Source organism: Hordeum vulgare, chromosome 7H (genome assembly GCF_904849725.1).
Source record: "Hordeum vulgare subsp. vulgare chromosome 7H, MorexV3_pseudomolecules_assembly, whole genome shotgun sequence".
Lineage (NCBI taxonomy): Eukaryota > Viridiplantae > Streptophyta > Magnoliopsida > Poales > Poaceae > Hordeum > Hordeum vulgare.
The window spans coordinates 235,800,864-235,816,801 of record NC_058524.1 but is presented as its reverse complement, the minus strand read 5'-3'; the positions used below and the strand labels follow the sequence as shown (position 1 = coordinate 235,816,801).

Here is a 15,938-nt window from a genome sequence, read left to right as displayed (position 1 = left end):
CAGGTGGTACTGCGGACTGGAGAATAAACAATGCGGAGTGATTATATTGATTGTCCGCTTCTTCTCTTGGAGTGAGGTTGCTTGGGTCATGGGGATAGTATCCTTGCTCGATGATTCTCCATAAATATGTTGAGTTGTGATTCAAATGAGACTTAATAGAAAATACCCAGTTAGCAAAATCACCCTTTACAAGCTTAGGAGAAGGACCAACAGGGTTAAGACGCGGTGTGGGAACCGGTCCTCCGTAGACCATGGGTGGTGGAACTGAGGCATAAGTTCCAATCCCATCATTTTCGAGAGGAGGAGAAGGTTGCATACCTTTAGACGTTTCCTTAGAGGAATTGGCCTCTGAATTTGTGTTGGTGTGTTTAACCACCAATGCCGGTTCGGGAGAAATTTTAATTCCCTCAATTAGCTCTTTAAGCATGGTCTTGACCTCGTTCGTCAAGGACGTCTTGAGTGCGGCCATAGCCGTATTCAAGTCGTCCCTTGTGATCGAAGTGAAGTCCATGGCCTCGGTTTGCGCACGGGGAACTCCCTCATCATCTTCCATACTCTTCGGGTGGTGAAACCTTTAATAAAGAGACGTGGCTCTGATACCAATTGAAAGGATCGATATGGTTGACTAGAGGGGGGTGAATAGGCAACAACCACTTTTAATTAATCTTAGCCAGTTAGGTTAGCAGCATAAAGGTTCTCTAAAATGTCAACTAGGGGTTGAACCTATATGTTGCTACCAACAAAGATAACTAAGACAAGTAAGAGATAGACAACAACAAAAGCATACACAATGTAAAGGTTAGAGATAACCGCAAGTGGAACCAATGAAGACGAGGATGTGTTACCGAAGTTCCTTCCCTTTGACAGGAAGTACGTCTCCGTTGGAGCGATGTGGAGGCACAATGCTCCCCAATAAGCCACTAGGGCCACCGTATTCTCCTCACGCCCTCACACAATGCAAGGTACCATGATTCCACTATAGGTGCCCTTGAAGGCGGCGACCGAACCTTTACAAACAAGGTTGGGGCAAACTCCACACAAAGCTTGGAGGCTCCCAACAAGACCACGGAGCTTCACCACAATGGAATGTGGCTCCGAGGTGACCTCAACCGTCTAGGGTTCTTAAGCACCCAAGAGTAACAAGATCCACAAGGGATTAGTGGGGGGAATCAATTTTCTCTTGGTGGAAGTGTAGATCTAGGCCTTCTCAACCAATCCCTAGGAAATCAACAAGTTTGATTGGCTAGGAAGAGAGATCGGGCACTTTTGAGCTTAGGGAGCAACAATGGAGCTTGGGAGGGTCAAAGGTAGAGTTCTAGAGCAAGAAGAACCCTTTATATAGTGGGGGGGGATCCAACCGTTTTTCCACTCACAGCCCGAGCCCAGCGGTACTACCGCTGGCTGCAGCGGTACTACCGCTAGCACTCCAGCGGTACTACCGCTGAGCCCATGGTAGTGCAGAGGCACTACCGGGCCAACCACCGCCAAGAAAGTCTTCGCAAAAAGTCCGACGAAATACAGCCGCTTGGAAGGCGGTACTAAGTTCCTAGAGCGGTACTACCGCTGACCAGAGGCGGTACTACCGCCAGCACAGCGGTACTACCGCTAGGGCCAGTGGTACTACCGCTAGGAGACCTTTTTGCAAGAGGAGATAAATCAAAGGCGGGAACCGCTCCTATAGTTGCAGGGAAAGGGGAAGGAGATAAAGTGTGTGCATGCAAAATTGATTCCACCCAAACCTTTCCACTACGGGTCCCCTCTTAATAGTACGACGTTCCTATGACTCAAAGAAAGAGAATCATAGAGGACACCGTGCTTCTGTTCTACGGAGGGTGCCGAATCGTCTTGTGTCGTTGATATGTGTTATCTGAAAGCTTAATGCACACGATTAGTCCTTTACGGTACTGTCATCAATCACCAAAATTACTTAGGCATAAATATGCCCTAACACCTACAACACGTGGCCATCATCTTCAACGAGCTTCGAGCGCATCGTCTTCACCTCAAGCGCTCGAAGTGCTCGTTCGGCACGACCTCCGTCGCGTACCTGGGGCGCGTCATCTCGGCGGATGGGGTAGCGATGGACGCGAACAAGGTCGCCGCCGTCACCACGTGGCCGACCCCGCAGTCATCGCGGGCGCTCCGCGGCTTCTTGGGCCTCGCCGGCTACTACCGGAAGTACATCCGGGACTTCGGCCTCATCGCCGCGCCACTAACGCGTCTCCTTCGACGCGACGCCTTCTCCTGGGACGAGGAGGCGACTACGACATTCAAGGCTCTCCAGCGGGCGCTCACGACGGGACCCGTCCTTTAGATGTCGGACTTTGATATGTCGTTTGTGGTGGACTGCGACGCCTCTGGCATCGGCTTCGGCGCCATCCTCCACCAGGGCGAGGGACCGCTCGCCTTCTTCAGCCGCCCCTTCGCCGCTCACCATCACAAGCTCGCGGCCTATGAGCGCGAGCTTATTGGGCTGGTTCAGGCGGTGCGTCACTGGCGGCCTTATCTTTGGGGCCGGTCATTCCGTGTGCGCACGGACCACTACAGCCTCAAGTTCTTGCTGGACCAACGCCTCTCCACAGTTCCGCAACACCAGTGGATCAACAAGCTCTTCGGCTTCGACTTCACCGTCGAGTACCGCCCCGACCGTCTCAACACGGTCGCCCACGCCTTGTCCCGCCGCGACACTGAGGATGTCGCGGACGATGTCGCCATGGCTGGCACTATCATGTGCATCCACTCTGGGCCATCTTTCGCCTTCCTCGACGACATTTGCCGGGCAACTTCGACGGCCGCGGACGTGCAGGGCCTGCGCCAGCGCCTTGACGCCGGCGAGCTGGACGCGCCCTGGCACTTGGACGAGGGGTTGCTCCTACATGTCCGCCGCATCTTCGTGCCCGGCCATGGCGACCTGCGCCACCAGGTCCTGACCTTGGCGCACTCTGCAGGGCACGAGGGCATGCAGAAGACTCTCCATCGTCTCCGTGCTGATTTTTACATCCCCGGTGATGGCGCGATGGTCCGCGGCTGGGTGCGGTCGTGCGTGACGTGCCAGCGGAACAAGACGGAGACACTACGACCCGCGGGTCTACTGCAGCCTTTGGACGTACCCTCCCAGGTGTGGGCGGATATTTCCATGGACTTCATCGAGGGCCTTCCCAAGGTGGGCGGCAAGTCCGTCATCCTCATGGTGGTTGACCGCTTCTTCAAGTTTGCGCACTTCATCGCCCTGGGTCATCCATATACAGCCGCCTCCGTGGTGCGGGCCTTCTTCGACGGCATCGTCCGTCTCCACGGTTTTCCGTCGTCCATCGTAAGCGATCGTGATCCCGTGTTCACGGGACATGTCTGGCGGGATCTCTTTCGACTGGCGGGCATGAAGCTCCGCATGAGCACGGCGTTCCACCCTTAGACAGACGGCCAATCCGAGGTGGTCAACAAGGTGATCGCCATGTACCTGCGCTGTGTTACTGGTGATCGTCCACGAGCTTGGGTGGACTGGTTGGCGTGGGCGGAGTACTGCTACAACACCTCCTATCACTCCGCCCTGCGCACCACGCCTTTCGAGGTCGTCTACGGGCACCCACCTCCGGTGATGCTCCCTTACGAGCCTGGGACGGCTCGGTCCGAGACGGTGGGCGACTTACTCCGCACCCGCCACGACATTCTGGCTGAGGCACGCCAACGTCTTCTCCAAGCACAACAGCTGGCTCAGAAGTACTACGATGCTCATCATCGCGAGGCGGAGTTCACAGTGGGCGATTGGGTGTGGCTGCGCCTCCTCCACTGGACCACGCAGTCTCTGGACCCGCGCTCCAAGCGCAAATTGGGGCCTCGCTACGTCGGTCCCTTTCGTGTGCTGGAGCGTGTCGGCACACTCGCATACCGCTTGGAGCTGCCAGCTGGTTCTCGCCTCCACGACGTCTTTCATGTCGGCTTACTGAAGGCCTACCGCGGGGACCCTCCTGTAGCGACGTCGGCCCTTCCTCCTACTTCGGATGGCCGCCTCCTTCCAGCTTCCGCACAGGTGGCGAAGGTGCTGCAGGCGCAGCAGCGTCGCGGCGTCTGACATGTCTTGGTACAATGGACCGGCCTGCCAGAGAAGGAAGCGACTTGGGAGAAGCTCGACGATTTCCACCAGCAGTTTCCAGATGTTCAGCTCGAGGACGAGCTGTTTGAGAAGGCGGGGAGAGATGTTATGACCCGTACAACATACCAACGAAGGAGGCCCAATGGGCAGGATTAGTTACGGGCTTAGCCCAAGTTATCTTAGCTATCTTAGAGTCCAAGTTATATTAGAGTCCAAGTTATATTAAAGTCCAAGTTAGAGTCCAAGTTATCTAGGGTTTAGTGAAGGTTGTCCTCCTATATAAACACATGTGCCCCTTCGATATTAAGCAGACAATAAACAGTATTCTGTTGTCGTCTCCCTCAGGAGACGGGAGCCCCAAACCCTAGCCACCTCTCTCTCTCTCTCTCATTCACGCCGCGACGGCGCCCAACCGCCCGCGCCGACGTCCCCAACCTCGCAGCCCGCACTTCCACCCCTACAACCTACATCCGAGACCTGATAGAACCCTAGCCTCTACCAGATGGCATTGCTGAAGCTTGTCAGCGACAAAAACTGCAAAGTTTGACAAAAGATTGAACTGAAAAACTAAACAAAATCAAACCCTTTTCTTAGTGAAACAAACCGAACAAATAACGTGACAAAAGGCCAATCCCGCCAACCACCATCCTATATCTAGCCTGAGCAAACTCTCTGAATCCAAGGCCCATACAAAAACTGGAGATGTTGGCTCCAGCTGGAACCCTGGCCAGTCCAATGCTTAGAGCTACAACACCAGATCAACACAAATCAAAGAGACCATGACCATCGAAAATGGAGGATCTCATGGCCTCCCCAATCCGGAATTGGGATGATTGAGCATGTAAGTAGGCAAGTACTTGAAAACTAGTCTGGATAAATAGTCAGCTATAGATAGTGTTCTCAACAGCCTACGCTTCACGACCAACAGTCTCCGGTACAATTTTTACCAAACAGTTTATAACTGGAAAAAGAAAAGCAACAGGACTCTTGAATCCATCCCACATGGGAAGAGAGAAGGTTGGGCTCCAGAAGCAGGGCCACTGTTCGACAGTAAGACACAGCACCGAACAAATGAGTTGTGCATCATGTTCCAGATTTTACACCACCCCAGAAGGAAGTCGCAGCACTAGTTGTCCACCAGCAAGACTGTGCCACAACAAGTCACAGGTTATCGCATGTTAAACGGTTTGCCAAAGCGACAGCGGAAGCTAAGAGTATGTACCTCTTCACATAGTAGTAGCAGAAATCTGCAAGGATGAACGTCTGGACGATTTCAGAGAGGAGCACCATCGATGGCCAAAAACCATAGCCCAGAGCAGTCAATAATCTGCCACGAGTATCCAAGACCTAAAAACACAAGTACCATTACTTAGTTTAGATGGACTCACACAGTCATGAATCGTTGAATTCTGCGACATGGATTTAGTCTACCATATTTTCAAACCCAATGGATAAGCATGCTATTATTCCATTCATTAAAAGTAACATTTTTCTTAAAAAATGATGCAGCTAAATGTGCAGATACTGAGAAGATACCGATACCATCCAACATGCAACTAGATAGAATTATGATTTCCTGGGATATGTTAAATCAGGCATGAACATGGGCGATCATGATAGCAACAAATGGAAATTTACCTCGATTAAAAACATTTGATTATGTGAATTTCTACTTAATGGCGTAAACAGTAAACGGCAACAAGAGGTGCCATTTTATTTTAAGGCGTAGTAAAACTATGTTTTCACTGTTATGCTTTGTTCACCTAAAGTATCTGGACTTTGGACCACTCTTTTCAAATATTTATGTAAATGGTCAGAAAGCAGTTTGTATTGGCGCTTTGGTGCCAACAGAGACACTAAAATTGTACATTTTCAAGAAGAAAAAGATAGGGTAAAGAACCTGAAGGACCCAGTGTGCACAGCTAAGGAACCTTGCCACACCCAATGCAAACACATAATGAGCTGTGAATGGTTCAACAATCTGCTCGAAAACATATCTTAAAAGTTAGATAAATTTGACCATTCAATTCTGCATCCAAGGGTCTATGCGTGCTTTAACAGTTACCTTTGTGTTTTGCATCAAGCGCAACTGGGGCAGCACTGAAACAGCTTCCAAGTAAACACAGAAAGCCCAGCAGATCCTATTGATCATGATATGTGATGTTGAAGGATGCGCAAGAAACGCCAGCACACAACATGGTATAACCTGGACAGTAAGTATAATAAGTTAGTACTGGCGGCAGTAAAAGGAAGTTCACAAGATAAACAGATTAACATGCAAAACTAGCTACCACAAGGGACAAAGATACAACTCTTTTAGAAAGTGATACTGACATCTTGTGGACCTAAAACATACAACCAGGAAATGGCCTTGGTAGTGAGAAAACTTAAGTCGAAGAGGTGACACAAGAAATGAGACCCCATAATCGACCAATGTCTAATGGACTAAATCCTCGCAGTTTTATAGTTTAAAAGTTGAATTCTTACCACGTAGAGCAATGAAAAATTGTCCTTGTCCAGCATATAAGTTGACCTCAGTCTGAACCGAATCATGTAAATGACAAAAAGAGTAGCTACTAGTGTAGCTGAATCCAGTATTGTATGGATGTCATACTCCATAACAAAGCTGCAGTACAACCTAACGGCCAGGAACAATGCTGTCAAATCCTGAGACTTGAGTGAAAGTCCTGCAAGAATTTAAGAAAGAGGGTTAGTTAGAGCATGTATATGGATTACAAAGCAATTAGCACGAACAAACTACACAAAAGGAAAAATAAGCAAATTTATCACACCGATATGGCAGTTAGTGTGTTTTATTACAGCAGATCAGTCATCTGTATGCACTTCACTATCAGTACAGACCCGGTTTCTCGTTAATGAAAACCTGGTACATAGATTCCATTATCTAAGAAACTTTATTACTCCCTCCGATCCGAATTAAATGACGCAACCTCTATATAATATAAAATGAACATTATATAGAGGCTGCGTCAATTAATTCGGATCGGAGGGAGTACCAGAGATATGTGAGAAGGCAGATTCTGTGACCATACAAATTATCCATGTGCATAGTTGTATACAAAATTTTCAGAGCTTGAGCATAGAAATTTTCCTTGTATCTTGTATCAGGTGATGAAACATAAACCTGGTCATAACATTCAAACAGCTAAAAGACAGGCAGCAACATGAGCAGCAGACACACTAAGAAAAAGAGAAATCATTCAGTGACATGCAGCAAAAAAGAGGAGTCGATCATGTCTCTTAATATAATGCCACAGTTACCTAAACTACCGCAGCAAACATAAGAGTAGATCAACTAAAATTTCCTAGCCCGCTGTCTGGAAGAAGTTAGACGATGCTGCTTTGGCTTCCATTTCTAGCTCTGCTAGAGCTGCTTCATTTCGCAAAGAAAACATGCATCTTAAACAGACGAAGAACAAAGGAGCTCACTTTCCGCAAAGAAAAACATGCATCTTAATCAGTCGAAGAACCAAAGGGGCACACCTATGTTCCTAATAAGGATCCGAAAGACAAATTACAAGAATGGAATGATGCTGATGTGTATGAAGAGCATGTTTGTTGGTTCTTTTTCTCATGCAAATAGTGCCTGAGTTTGCACTATCCACGTCACCAAAACAGCATCTAGGGACAAAGTCATTCCAACAAATAAAGCAGGAAAGTTTCTTACGAACAGCAACATGAGAGGGACAGGTGTTCCAGTAGGGACTGAAGCTCCAAGAGATGAAATGGTCCAAACAAACACTTTATGCACTACCACATACACCATAGCGATCAGAACAATCTGCTAGAATGTTATGGAACCACATTCATAGAACGGGCATACAGCATGAATTTCCTGCATTTCGCACCAAGACCTCTATAGTACACAGATGCAGTTAAGAGACACGGGAACGGGCCAGGGCAGTTAGATGGAACAGGCACATTCTTTTTGCACTTTGCACACATCCAGCGAAATGGCTACACCAGAATTTCAGACTTCCTCAAATCAGTATGTACGTAGCATTAGTATTGCACTGCCTTGCAATGCACCACGCAGCGCAAGTCGTAGACAGTGTCCAAGAAACAGTTACTTCTCATAGTAGTACGTGATAGCAAAACCGTGGATTCATAATTTCATCGGCCTGACCCCCACAAAAGCACAGAAGTACTGCCTAGGTCCGTCGACAAATCAGGTTCATGATTCCAAAAGGAAAGAAAAAAAAAATCCATGTGTTTTCAGCACAAAGGTGACCCGTAAAGGAAGGAAAAGGGCAATAGCTTTGAAGAAATCAGATCAGACCGCGGTGAAGTGAGGCTAGCTGGACGGATCGAAAGGATAGCTTTGGAGAAAGGGGGGCAACAGAAGAGAAGAGAAGGAAGGGGGGGGCAGCGAGCGAACCAGCGCAGGTCTTCTCCTTGGTGAGCTTGTAGATGAGCACGGCGATGCCGAGCGCGTGCGCTGCCTCGGCGGCGACGAAGAGGTTGTCGTGGTCGTGGACGATGAAGCGGATGAAGACGAGCGCGGTCATGCCCGCGACGACGGCGAGGAAGGCCTTGACCTTGGGCGGCTGCCTCCGCACCCAGCTCAGCACCACCGCCATCGGCTTCCGCGACGCCCTCATCTCCTCCTCCCCGCTGCTCTAGACTAGTACCGGCGGCGAGCGAGCACGATCGGAGTCGGAGAAGGGCTTGTTTGCAGCGCGTGCGGTCTGGTCTGGTCCGGTCCGGCCTTCGGTTTTGCAGGAGAGGGGGATGGACGGGTGTGGCGTGGTACGGGTACTGTGGTGGTGGTCGAGTAAAGGTCCGGACGGGTCGGGCTGGGTTTGGTGCAGCTGCAACCGTTTCGTGTCGTCGCCTCGGGAGGGAGATCAGGCACGTACTGCTCCTATATGGAAACGTAGGATAAATGCGATGCTTATCTTTGCTCTGATGAGTCACCGGTTCTTAGCAGATTTTGGCGTTATTATACACCACTAATAACGTGCCTCCAATCCAATTAATGGATAGAATTAGATGGATTTAGGCAATCAATCAGTATTTGCATTTCAGGATATGGTTCCTAAGTTTGGTTCGCGTAGGTGGGGGGTTCGGCCTGGCGAGTGGGTCGATCGACGGGAGTAGGCCGGGTTAAGCCATCTGACCGATCTACCTGGACCGATCGGGCGGCTGGGCGGCTGAGCTGAACGATCTGGTGTTTGACCTGAGCGTGTTGGATAGAATTTTCCATTGTTAATGCGCCTCCCTCGAGGACCTTAGCTGGGTGGGGAGCGACGACGGCGACTCGCACGGAGGCCTCGAGAGGACCTCGTGGAGTGGAGTGCGGAGCACTGCGAGACGGCGACTTCCACCAATGGATGAGCTCCAACGCCATGTCATCCGGGCCCGGTTCTTCTCCACCTTGCCGTGGCAGCTCGACTTGCGTGGTTCGACCCATCCATGTTCATGTTCAGTTGTGCTACATAGCCGTGCCGGATGGGTCGGTTGGTGTAAAGCTCCGTGGCGTGAACCAAACCACCTGCCTGCCGTCCCGTGCCTGCCCTGCGTGGGAGGAAGGGGGGAAGTCGCGTCGGCCGTGCCATGCCGAGCGGCTCGCTGTAGACAGTACTCCCGCAGTCCAAGCTTTTTCATACGACACTAATATCGTGTTAAAAAGGTTTTTTTTTATCTACTACCACTAAAAAAAAGAACAGAAGACATGATGGTGTTATAGTCCCAGGGTAGGGTCATAGGCCTGTCCTATAGGTCCTAGGCCCCTAGACAGTTCCGACTGAACCAAGGACGTCTCCATCATCCAGTCGGCGACGAGCACTCGGAGCATATTTAACGTACCGACTGGAATCCATTCTGTACATTGTAACCTCCTAGGAGGGCAACGGTCATACGTTTTCATACACCATTATTAACATTTAAGGCTTACGTTACCTGTAACATAGGCATTTATTCGCCACTATTACATCCCTGTTCACCGGGCCATTATGAAGGGCAGCGCACTCTATATAAGTTGTCCTTCCCCACTGGTGCAGGGGTTGGCACTTGTTGTAACCCTATAATCCACTCGACACTAAGCTCCCAAGAGCACTGAGACGTAGGGCTTTTACCTCCACCGTAGAGGGGCCTGAACTCATACATCCTCGCCGTAGCTAAGGCTCTGCCCATCCTTTCGTATCCTACACTTCTACTGCTAGACTTATACCCACGACAGTTGGCGCCCACCGTGGGGCACGCGTCTAAGCGACTTCCGGCGAGTTTGCGATTTTATCTTTTCATCATGTCGTCCGGCGGAGATTTGTGCATGGGTCATGAGATCCTCTTCGGCGCACTCTCCTTCATCGTCGACGATTCGACATGGCTTCGGGATGCGCCCCTCGACGTCGAGGCGCTCCTGTAATGCCCCAAGTGTGGAACCTTCCCTATTTGGAACCTGTTGCATGTGGGTCCACCCTGTCAGAGATATGAGGATGTCACTTGTGTCTATGATTTCCTGTGCCACCCTGTGTCCCTTGCATATCTTCCTTGCATGCATGCTTAGCATAACATAACATGTCATCTCCTTGATCTTGTGATTTCATGTGACTCTTATTTTCAGTTTTTCTTTGCATGCATGCATCCATGCCATATCATTATTTACCATACCTTGTTTCTATGTCATGATCATGTGGGCATATGTTCTTACTAGGAGTTAGTGTTTGTGGTGTTATGATTGCATGTGATCTTGCTAGGATTATGTTGTGGTATTGCACTATCTTGTGATGCATGTGTGTTGGTGGTGTGGGTAGGAGTGAGTGCTAGGATTTCAAAAGCTCTTAGCTATTTTAAATCCTTGTTCCTCCTATTATCTCATGTCAAAATTCCTCCTTCCCTTCCCTGGCCCAGTAGGTCTTCCTCCCGTGCTGGCCCAGTAGGTCTCCCTCCCAGCGCGAGGAGCCCAGGCAAGCAGCCCCCCTCCTTCCTGACGCCGTCTCCCCCCCCCCCGCGTGTGTTGTTTTCCGTCAGAACCAGAGAGAGAGAGAGGCGAGTTGACACCGTGAGCAGCAACGTCGAGGTCCCCCTTATATATGCGTTGGCGTCCGTGCCCTCTCCCCCTCGAATAGGGTTTCCTCCTGCCGCCGCCATCTCCTTCCTCCCCCTCCATCTCTTCCTTTCCTCCCCAGGTAGGCTTCCTGTAGGTAGCAGAGAGTTCAGAGAAGAGAGAGTTCGCCGGCGTCTACCCCGCGTGCGTCGTCGGGCGGCACGGCCGTCATGTCCAGGGGCTCGGGGTGGTTCCCCGCGACCCATTCTCGGCGCTAGGAGCCCCGGGGAGCGACCCTCCCGTCGAGCTCGTCCTCGTCAACGGAGCGAACCGGGCGAACTGCGTCCTCTTCTTCGGTCTACGGAGGAACTTCTTCGGCTCGTCTTCTTTCCCCGGTCTGGCTTCCTCTCCGTCAGATCGGCGCCCCCTCTTCCCCCAAAGGTGAGGCCGCGCCTCCCCCCTTCCTTCCTCCTCCGCAGATCGGCTCGGGTCCGCCGTGGTGCGTACTTTCTCTGTTCAATAGCAGCAGCATGGAAGGATGCAGTAGTAGCGGCTTGTTCTGCAAAGTGCAGAGTTCGTGGGTGTGCTGCGCAGAGGAGGGCTTCCTCCCCCTCGCGACAGCAGCGCCGTGGCCAGGGGACCTCCTCGTCGCCGGTAGCTGTGGCCTTCCTGTCGCCTCGTTCTCGGTAGAAGCAGTGCAGCAGCGTAGATTTTGTGCGGGTTCTCCTTCTGTTTAGGGCGCCATGCGGGCGTTCACTAGCAGCAGCGGGGGTCCCTTCCAGCGTAGATAGGTGTTCTTCAGGTGCAGGCTCTTCCCCTCGGCGGTTCGCAGCGTCGTGAGCAAGAGGTCGTCGCCGGTAGCGCAGCGCGGCAACGCCGGCAAGGGTAGCACGTCAGTTTCTCTGTCGCTGGCGTTCTCAGTAGACAGAGGGCGATTTCAGATAGCATATCTGTTCGAGTTTCCCCCTCTGTCAGTAATCACATCGTAGCCCAGTGGTTGTTCCATGTGTGCGCCTGATGAGAGGTTGTGGGTTCGATTCCCCCCCTCGGCGCTGTGTATTTTTTGTCAGATTTTTCCTGTTATTCCTGTGCAAGAGCAGCAGGGACATGTTTCCCTGTTCTCTTCCCCCTTTCTGTCGACATAGTGGTGCTGGTGCAGTGGCTAGGTGGTGCCTTGTGTACCAAGGGGTACTGGGTTCGATTCCCAGGACCCCTGATATTTGTTTTTGCTATCTCTTTTGCTGCCTTTTAATTGTTCTTCCTCTTCCTTGTGCTTGGGCAGCAAGATGGCATTAAAATCCTTTTCCCTGCTAGTGTAGTTAGGAGCAGATCCCTTTGTGTGTGTGTTGCACACTTGCAAGATGATAGATGTTGTATTGCTAGCATTGTGAACCTTTGTGGATTGCATCTTGTGGTGTGAAGTTACACTTGGTAGAGGTGTGTGCATGTGATGTGTTTTTCTTGTGAGTGATGTTCTTAAGGGATGATAGAAGCACTAGCTATTCATGTTTGGTCACATCTTTTGAGCTTAAGTGGGTCTAAGTTGATCTTGTAGTTTCTTTTGCTAGCATGGATTTAGTGGGGTGGATGCCTCCCCCTCACCACATGGGCTTGAGGTGATGAGTTGCACTAGGTAGCTATCTTGTTAACATGTGTAGGTGTGGATTCCTAGTTAAGCTAGGGTAGATTGTTGTGGGGGTTGCATTTTGAGGATGACATGATTCCTAGGAAGATCCTCATGTGAGAGTGTGTACCATCACATGCCCATATGTGGGGGGTGCATACTCTCTTGTTAGCATAGAGTCCCATTGTGATGTGCTTGATACTAGGAATATTGTGATATGGGTGTGGGTGTTGTTGATGTGCATGACACAAACATGGGGTTCAAACCCCCATGTCACTTTGTCATTGTGCACATAAGATTCACCTATGTAATTGTCATCTTAGAAGCATACCTTATGGAATTGCATTTGCATTTTGTTGAAAGTTTGGGCTTTGTTTCCATGGTATAGATGGAGCCCAAGGGCATGGATCTTTGTGTGTTAGTAGTAGGGGTTTGTGCTCAACACCATAGTGGTGTCAATCACCTCTTGGTGACATGTGTGTGCAATATATGCCTAGACAAAGTGGGCATGTGGCTGGAAAATTCCAGATTTTTCAACTCTGAAAATTTCACTAAGTCTGGGATGCTGGAAACATTTTCTTCACCTGTAATTGAGGATGTGCTGGTCATTCTGTTGAGAACTGGACTTAGTTCAGTGCTAGAAGTTTGAACCTGATATGTTTGTGAAGCTTCCTGTCAATTTTCAAGTCATTTGGATTCCATTATCTTGTGTTTTGATTGCTGTCAAAAAGCTTCAGAACAGAAACAGAAACTCAGGTGCAGGAATTTTCACTAAGTCCCTGAGATCTGATGGTTTTGGGAAAGTTTGTGGCCTTGTATCTTCTAGAGTTTAATTCCTTTTGCTGTGATTCTTGCTGGGGCTTGTAGTGTTCTTGGTTGGCAACAGCCACATGTATTATTTGTCATATTTGAAGACCTGTAGCTATGTTGCATGTTGCTCCCAAACAGCTAAGATGCAGAAACTGGCAGATTATGTAGTTTTGCCATTTTGTTCAAAGTTTGTGTTTAATTGTTGTTGGGGTGTTCTACCTTGCTCCATTTCATTCATGTTGGGTTAATATATGTCTTGGCAACCTGGGAATACCAGATTTGTGCCAATTGTGTGGGTGGTGTTGAATCTTTCACGTAGAGCTTCATATCTTGAATCGTTGATTCCCGTTGATCCGTAGCTCCGTTTGCAATGTACTTTATATGGTTTTGCACCGTTTTTACGAGCTGCATCTGTTAATATCATTCCCATGCATGTCCAAATAGTTTAGTGCAAAGTTCTGTCCAGAAACTTGTTGTAGTTTATTTTGCTTGTGCTAGTGATAGAAATAGTGGTGCATGCTCAACTTTCATTCATGCATCATGTGATTGTTGCATTTTGTGGTGTTGCTGTTCATTGGCTGTTATTCTTATGTTGGGTAGCACCGGGAGCGGAGAACGAATACGTGGAGTCAGGAGAGTACGTGCAGGACGATCCAGAACCATTCCAAGCTGAGGATATCACAGGCAAGATGATATGACCTTGATTCCATCTCTACACTTGTTATGTTAGTTTCGATTCCATGTCAAATTGCTCGCTGCCTACCACTGAAAATATATTGCCTCTTCATATGCCATGAGCCTAAACACCTTACTCTTTCCTAGCAAACTTGTATGGCTAGGTAGGCTTGCTCGGCTACTAATGTTAGCATTGTTAGTTGCAGGTGTTTTAAACTCATGTGATGACATGAGCTTGATATCATTATACTAAATTCTGCTATTTAATTAATGTATCTATATACCTGGTAAATGACGGGAGGCCTAGCCTTTTGCCGGGTGTCTTGTTCCGTTATTGCCGCCTTATTTACCGGTTACCGGTGTTTGATTCCATAATGATCGCTCCTAACACGTTCGGGGTTGTTATGGGGACCCCCTTGATAAATCGTGTAGTGTTAAGGCTTGTCCGGCAGGACCCAACATTGGTGTTAATTTGCTAACAACTTAATAATAATCTGCATAGGGAGTAGCTACCCCGAGGTTTCTTAATCAACAACCCGGGCCAGTGCTCCTCATGAGTGTTGGTCCAAACTGGGCAGACTATGGGGCCACCACAGGGCAACCTGAGGTTTGGTATACCTGTAGTGTGACTCATCCGGCATGTCTTGAGACTGAGATACGCGGCTCTTATCAGGGTCGTCGACACGTCGGGAGGTCCTGCTAGTCTTGTCTTGCCTTAGCGGTATATCTTGCGTATAGGAATCCCGGTGAAGCTTTGGTTTCACCCAGAGTTGAGGTTTTCCTCTAAGGAATCCGACGAGATCACGATATTCGTGATAGAGGATGCCTTTGCAGCCTGTGTTTGTTTGTGATGGACTAGTTGGAGCACCCCTGCAGGGTTTAATCTTTCGGAAACCATGCCGCGTTTATGTGGCAACTTGGAATATTTTGTAACATCCGGTATTAGAGAACTTAAACATAAACTAATACTAATGCCAACTGTGTGCATAACCGTGACTGTCCCTTTGAAGATCTCTATTCGATCGGGAACACGGTGGGGCTATGAATGCCGTAGGTAGGTGTTCAGGATCACTTTCTGATCAAGTATTCTCGATCTTTAGCTTAGACCACTACCACTTCACTTTTGCGTAAGTTAGCCACTTATTCTATCATAGGATGCAGCAGCCTGATACACTTCATCCCTTCCTTACCCAATAACATGACTAGTTCTGGCATCAAGGTCTTAGATTGCTGAGTCCCCGTGGCTCACGGATTCCTCTGAAACTTCCAGCAGGTACAGGTATCCCGGGGACAGATAATCCCGACGGCACCCAGCTGGCGTGGCAGTACGACGAGGAGACAGATCGCCTTTACGTGAACTATCCAGAGGACTGAGCCGTGGTCGTGATCGTGGGCCTGCAGCGGGTAGCATAGAATTTTCCTTGTTTTGTAGTCCGTACCGGAACTACCTTGTTTGTATCTGAGTTGTACTCTGTATTATTAATAAGAAGACAGTTGAATCCCAGATTGTCTACTGTAATTATTATTATGTGCTATGTTTACTTGCTTGCGAAACACTTAGATGCGCTTCTTTCCTATTCGGGGGCCTCGACCCCCAGATCGGAAAGGACCGCATCTTGGTCGTTACAGCTCCCCAGTCGCGGGGCTACGTACTTTCGTGCCGGTTCCCATGGCGTCCTTTTTCTCCAGCCATCGGCCCCGGTGTCGATCTTCGCCCCCGTCACGCGCCG

At 49.5% G+C, this 15,938-nt stretch overlaps 1 protein-coding gene across 1 annotated transcript; it reads right to left on the bottom strand.

Annotated features, from left to right (window-relative positions):
- Nucleotides 1-4,944: 4,944 nt before the first annotated feature.
- Nucleotides 4,945-8,940, bottom strand: LOC123408507 (ER lumen protein-retaining receptor erd-2.2-like). The gene is made up of 6 exons (XM_045101599.1): nucleotides 8,490-8,940; nucleotides 6,578-6,777; nucleotides 6,156-6,296; nucleotides 5,991-6,071; nucleotides 5,313-5,437; nucleotides 4,945-5,236 (listed from the first exon to the last, which is right to left on the bottom strand). The coding sequence occupies exons 1-6, from the start codon at nucleotides 8,710-8,712 to the stop codon at nucleotides 5,188-5,190; spliced, it is 819 nt and encodes a 272-aa protein (XP_044957534.1). The 5' UTR covers nucleotides 8,713-8,940; the 3' UTR covers nucleotides 4,945-5,187.
- Between the last annotated feature and the right edge of the window lie 6,998 nt (nucleotides 8,941-15,938).

Excerpts from the sequence above, each read along its gene's own strand:
- LOC123408507 (XM_045101599.1), bottom strand. The coding sequence starts at position 8,712 with ATGAGGGCGTCGCGGAAGCCGATGGCGGTGGTGCTGAGCTGGGTGCGG. Across the intron at positions 6,778-8,489 it reads CAAGGAGAAGACCTGCGCTG|GACTTTCACTCAAGTCTCAG; the intron begins GTTCGCTCGCTG and ends AAATTCTTGCAG. Across the intron at positions 5,237-5,312 it reads TGCTACTACTATGTGAAGAG|TCTTGCTGGTGGACAACTAG; the intron begins GTACATACTCTT and ends GTTGTGGCACAG.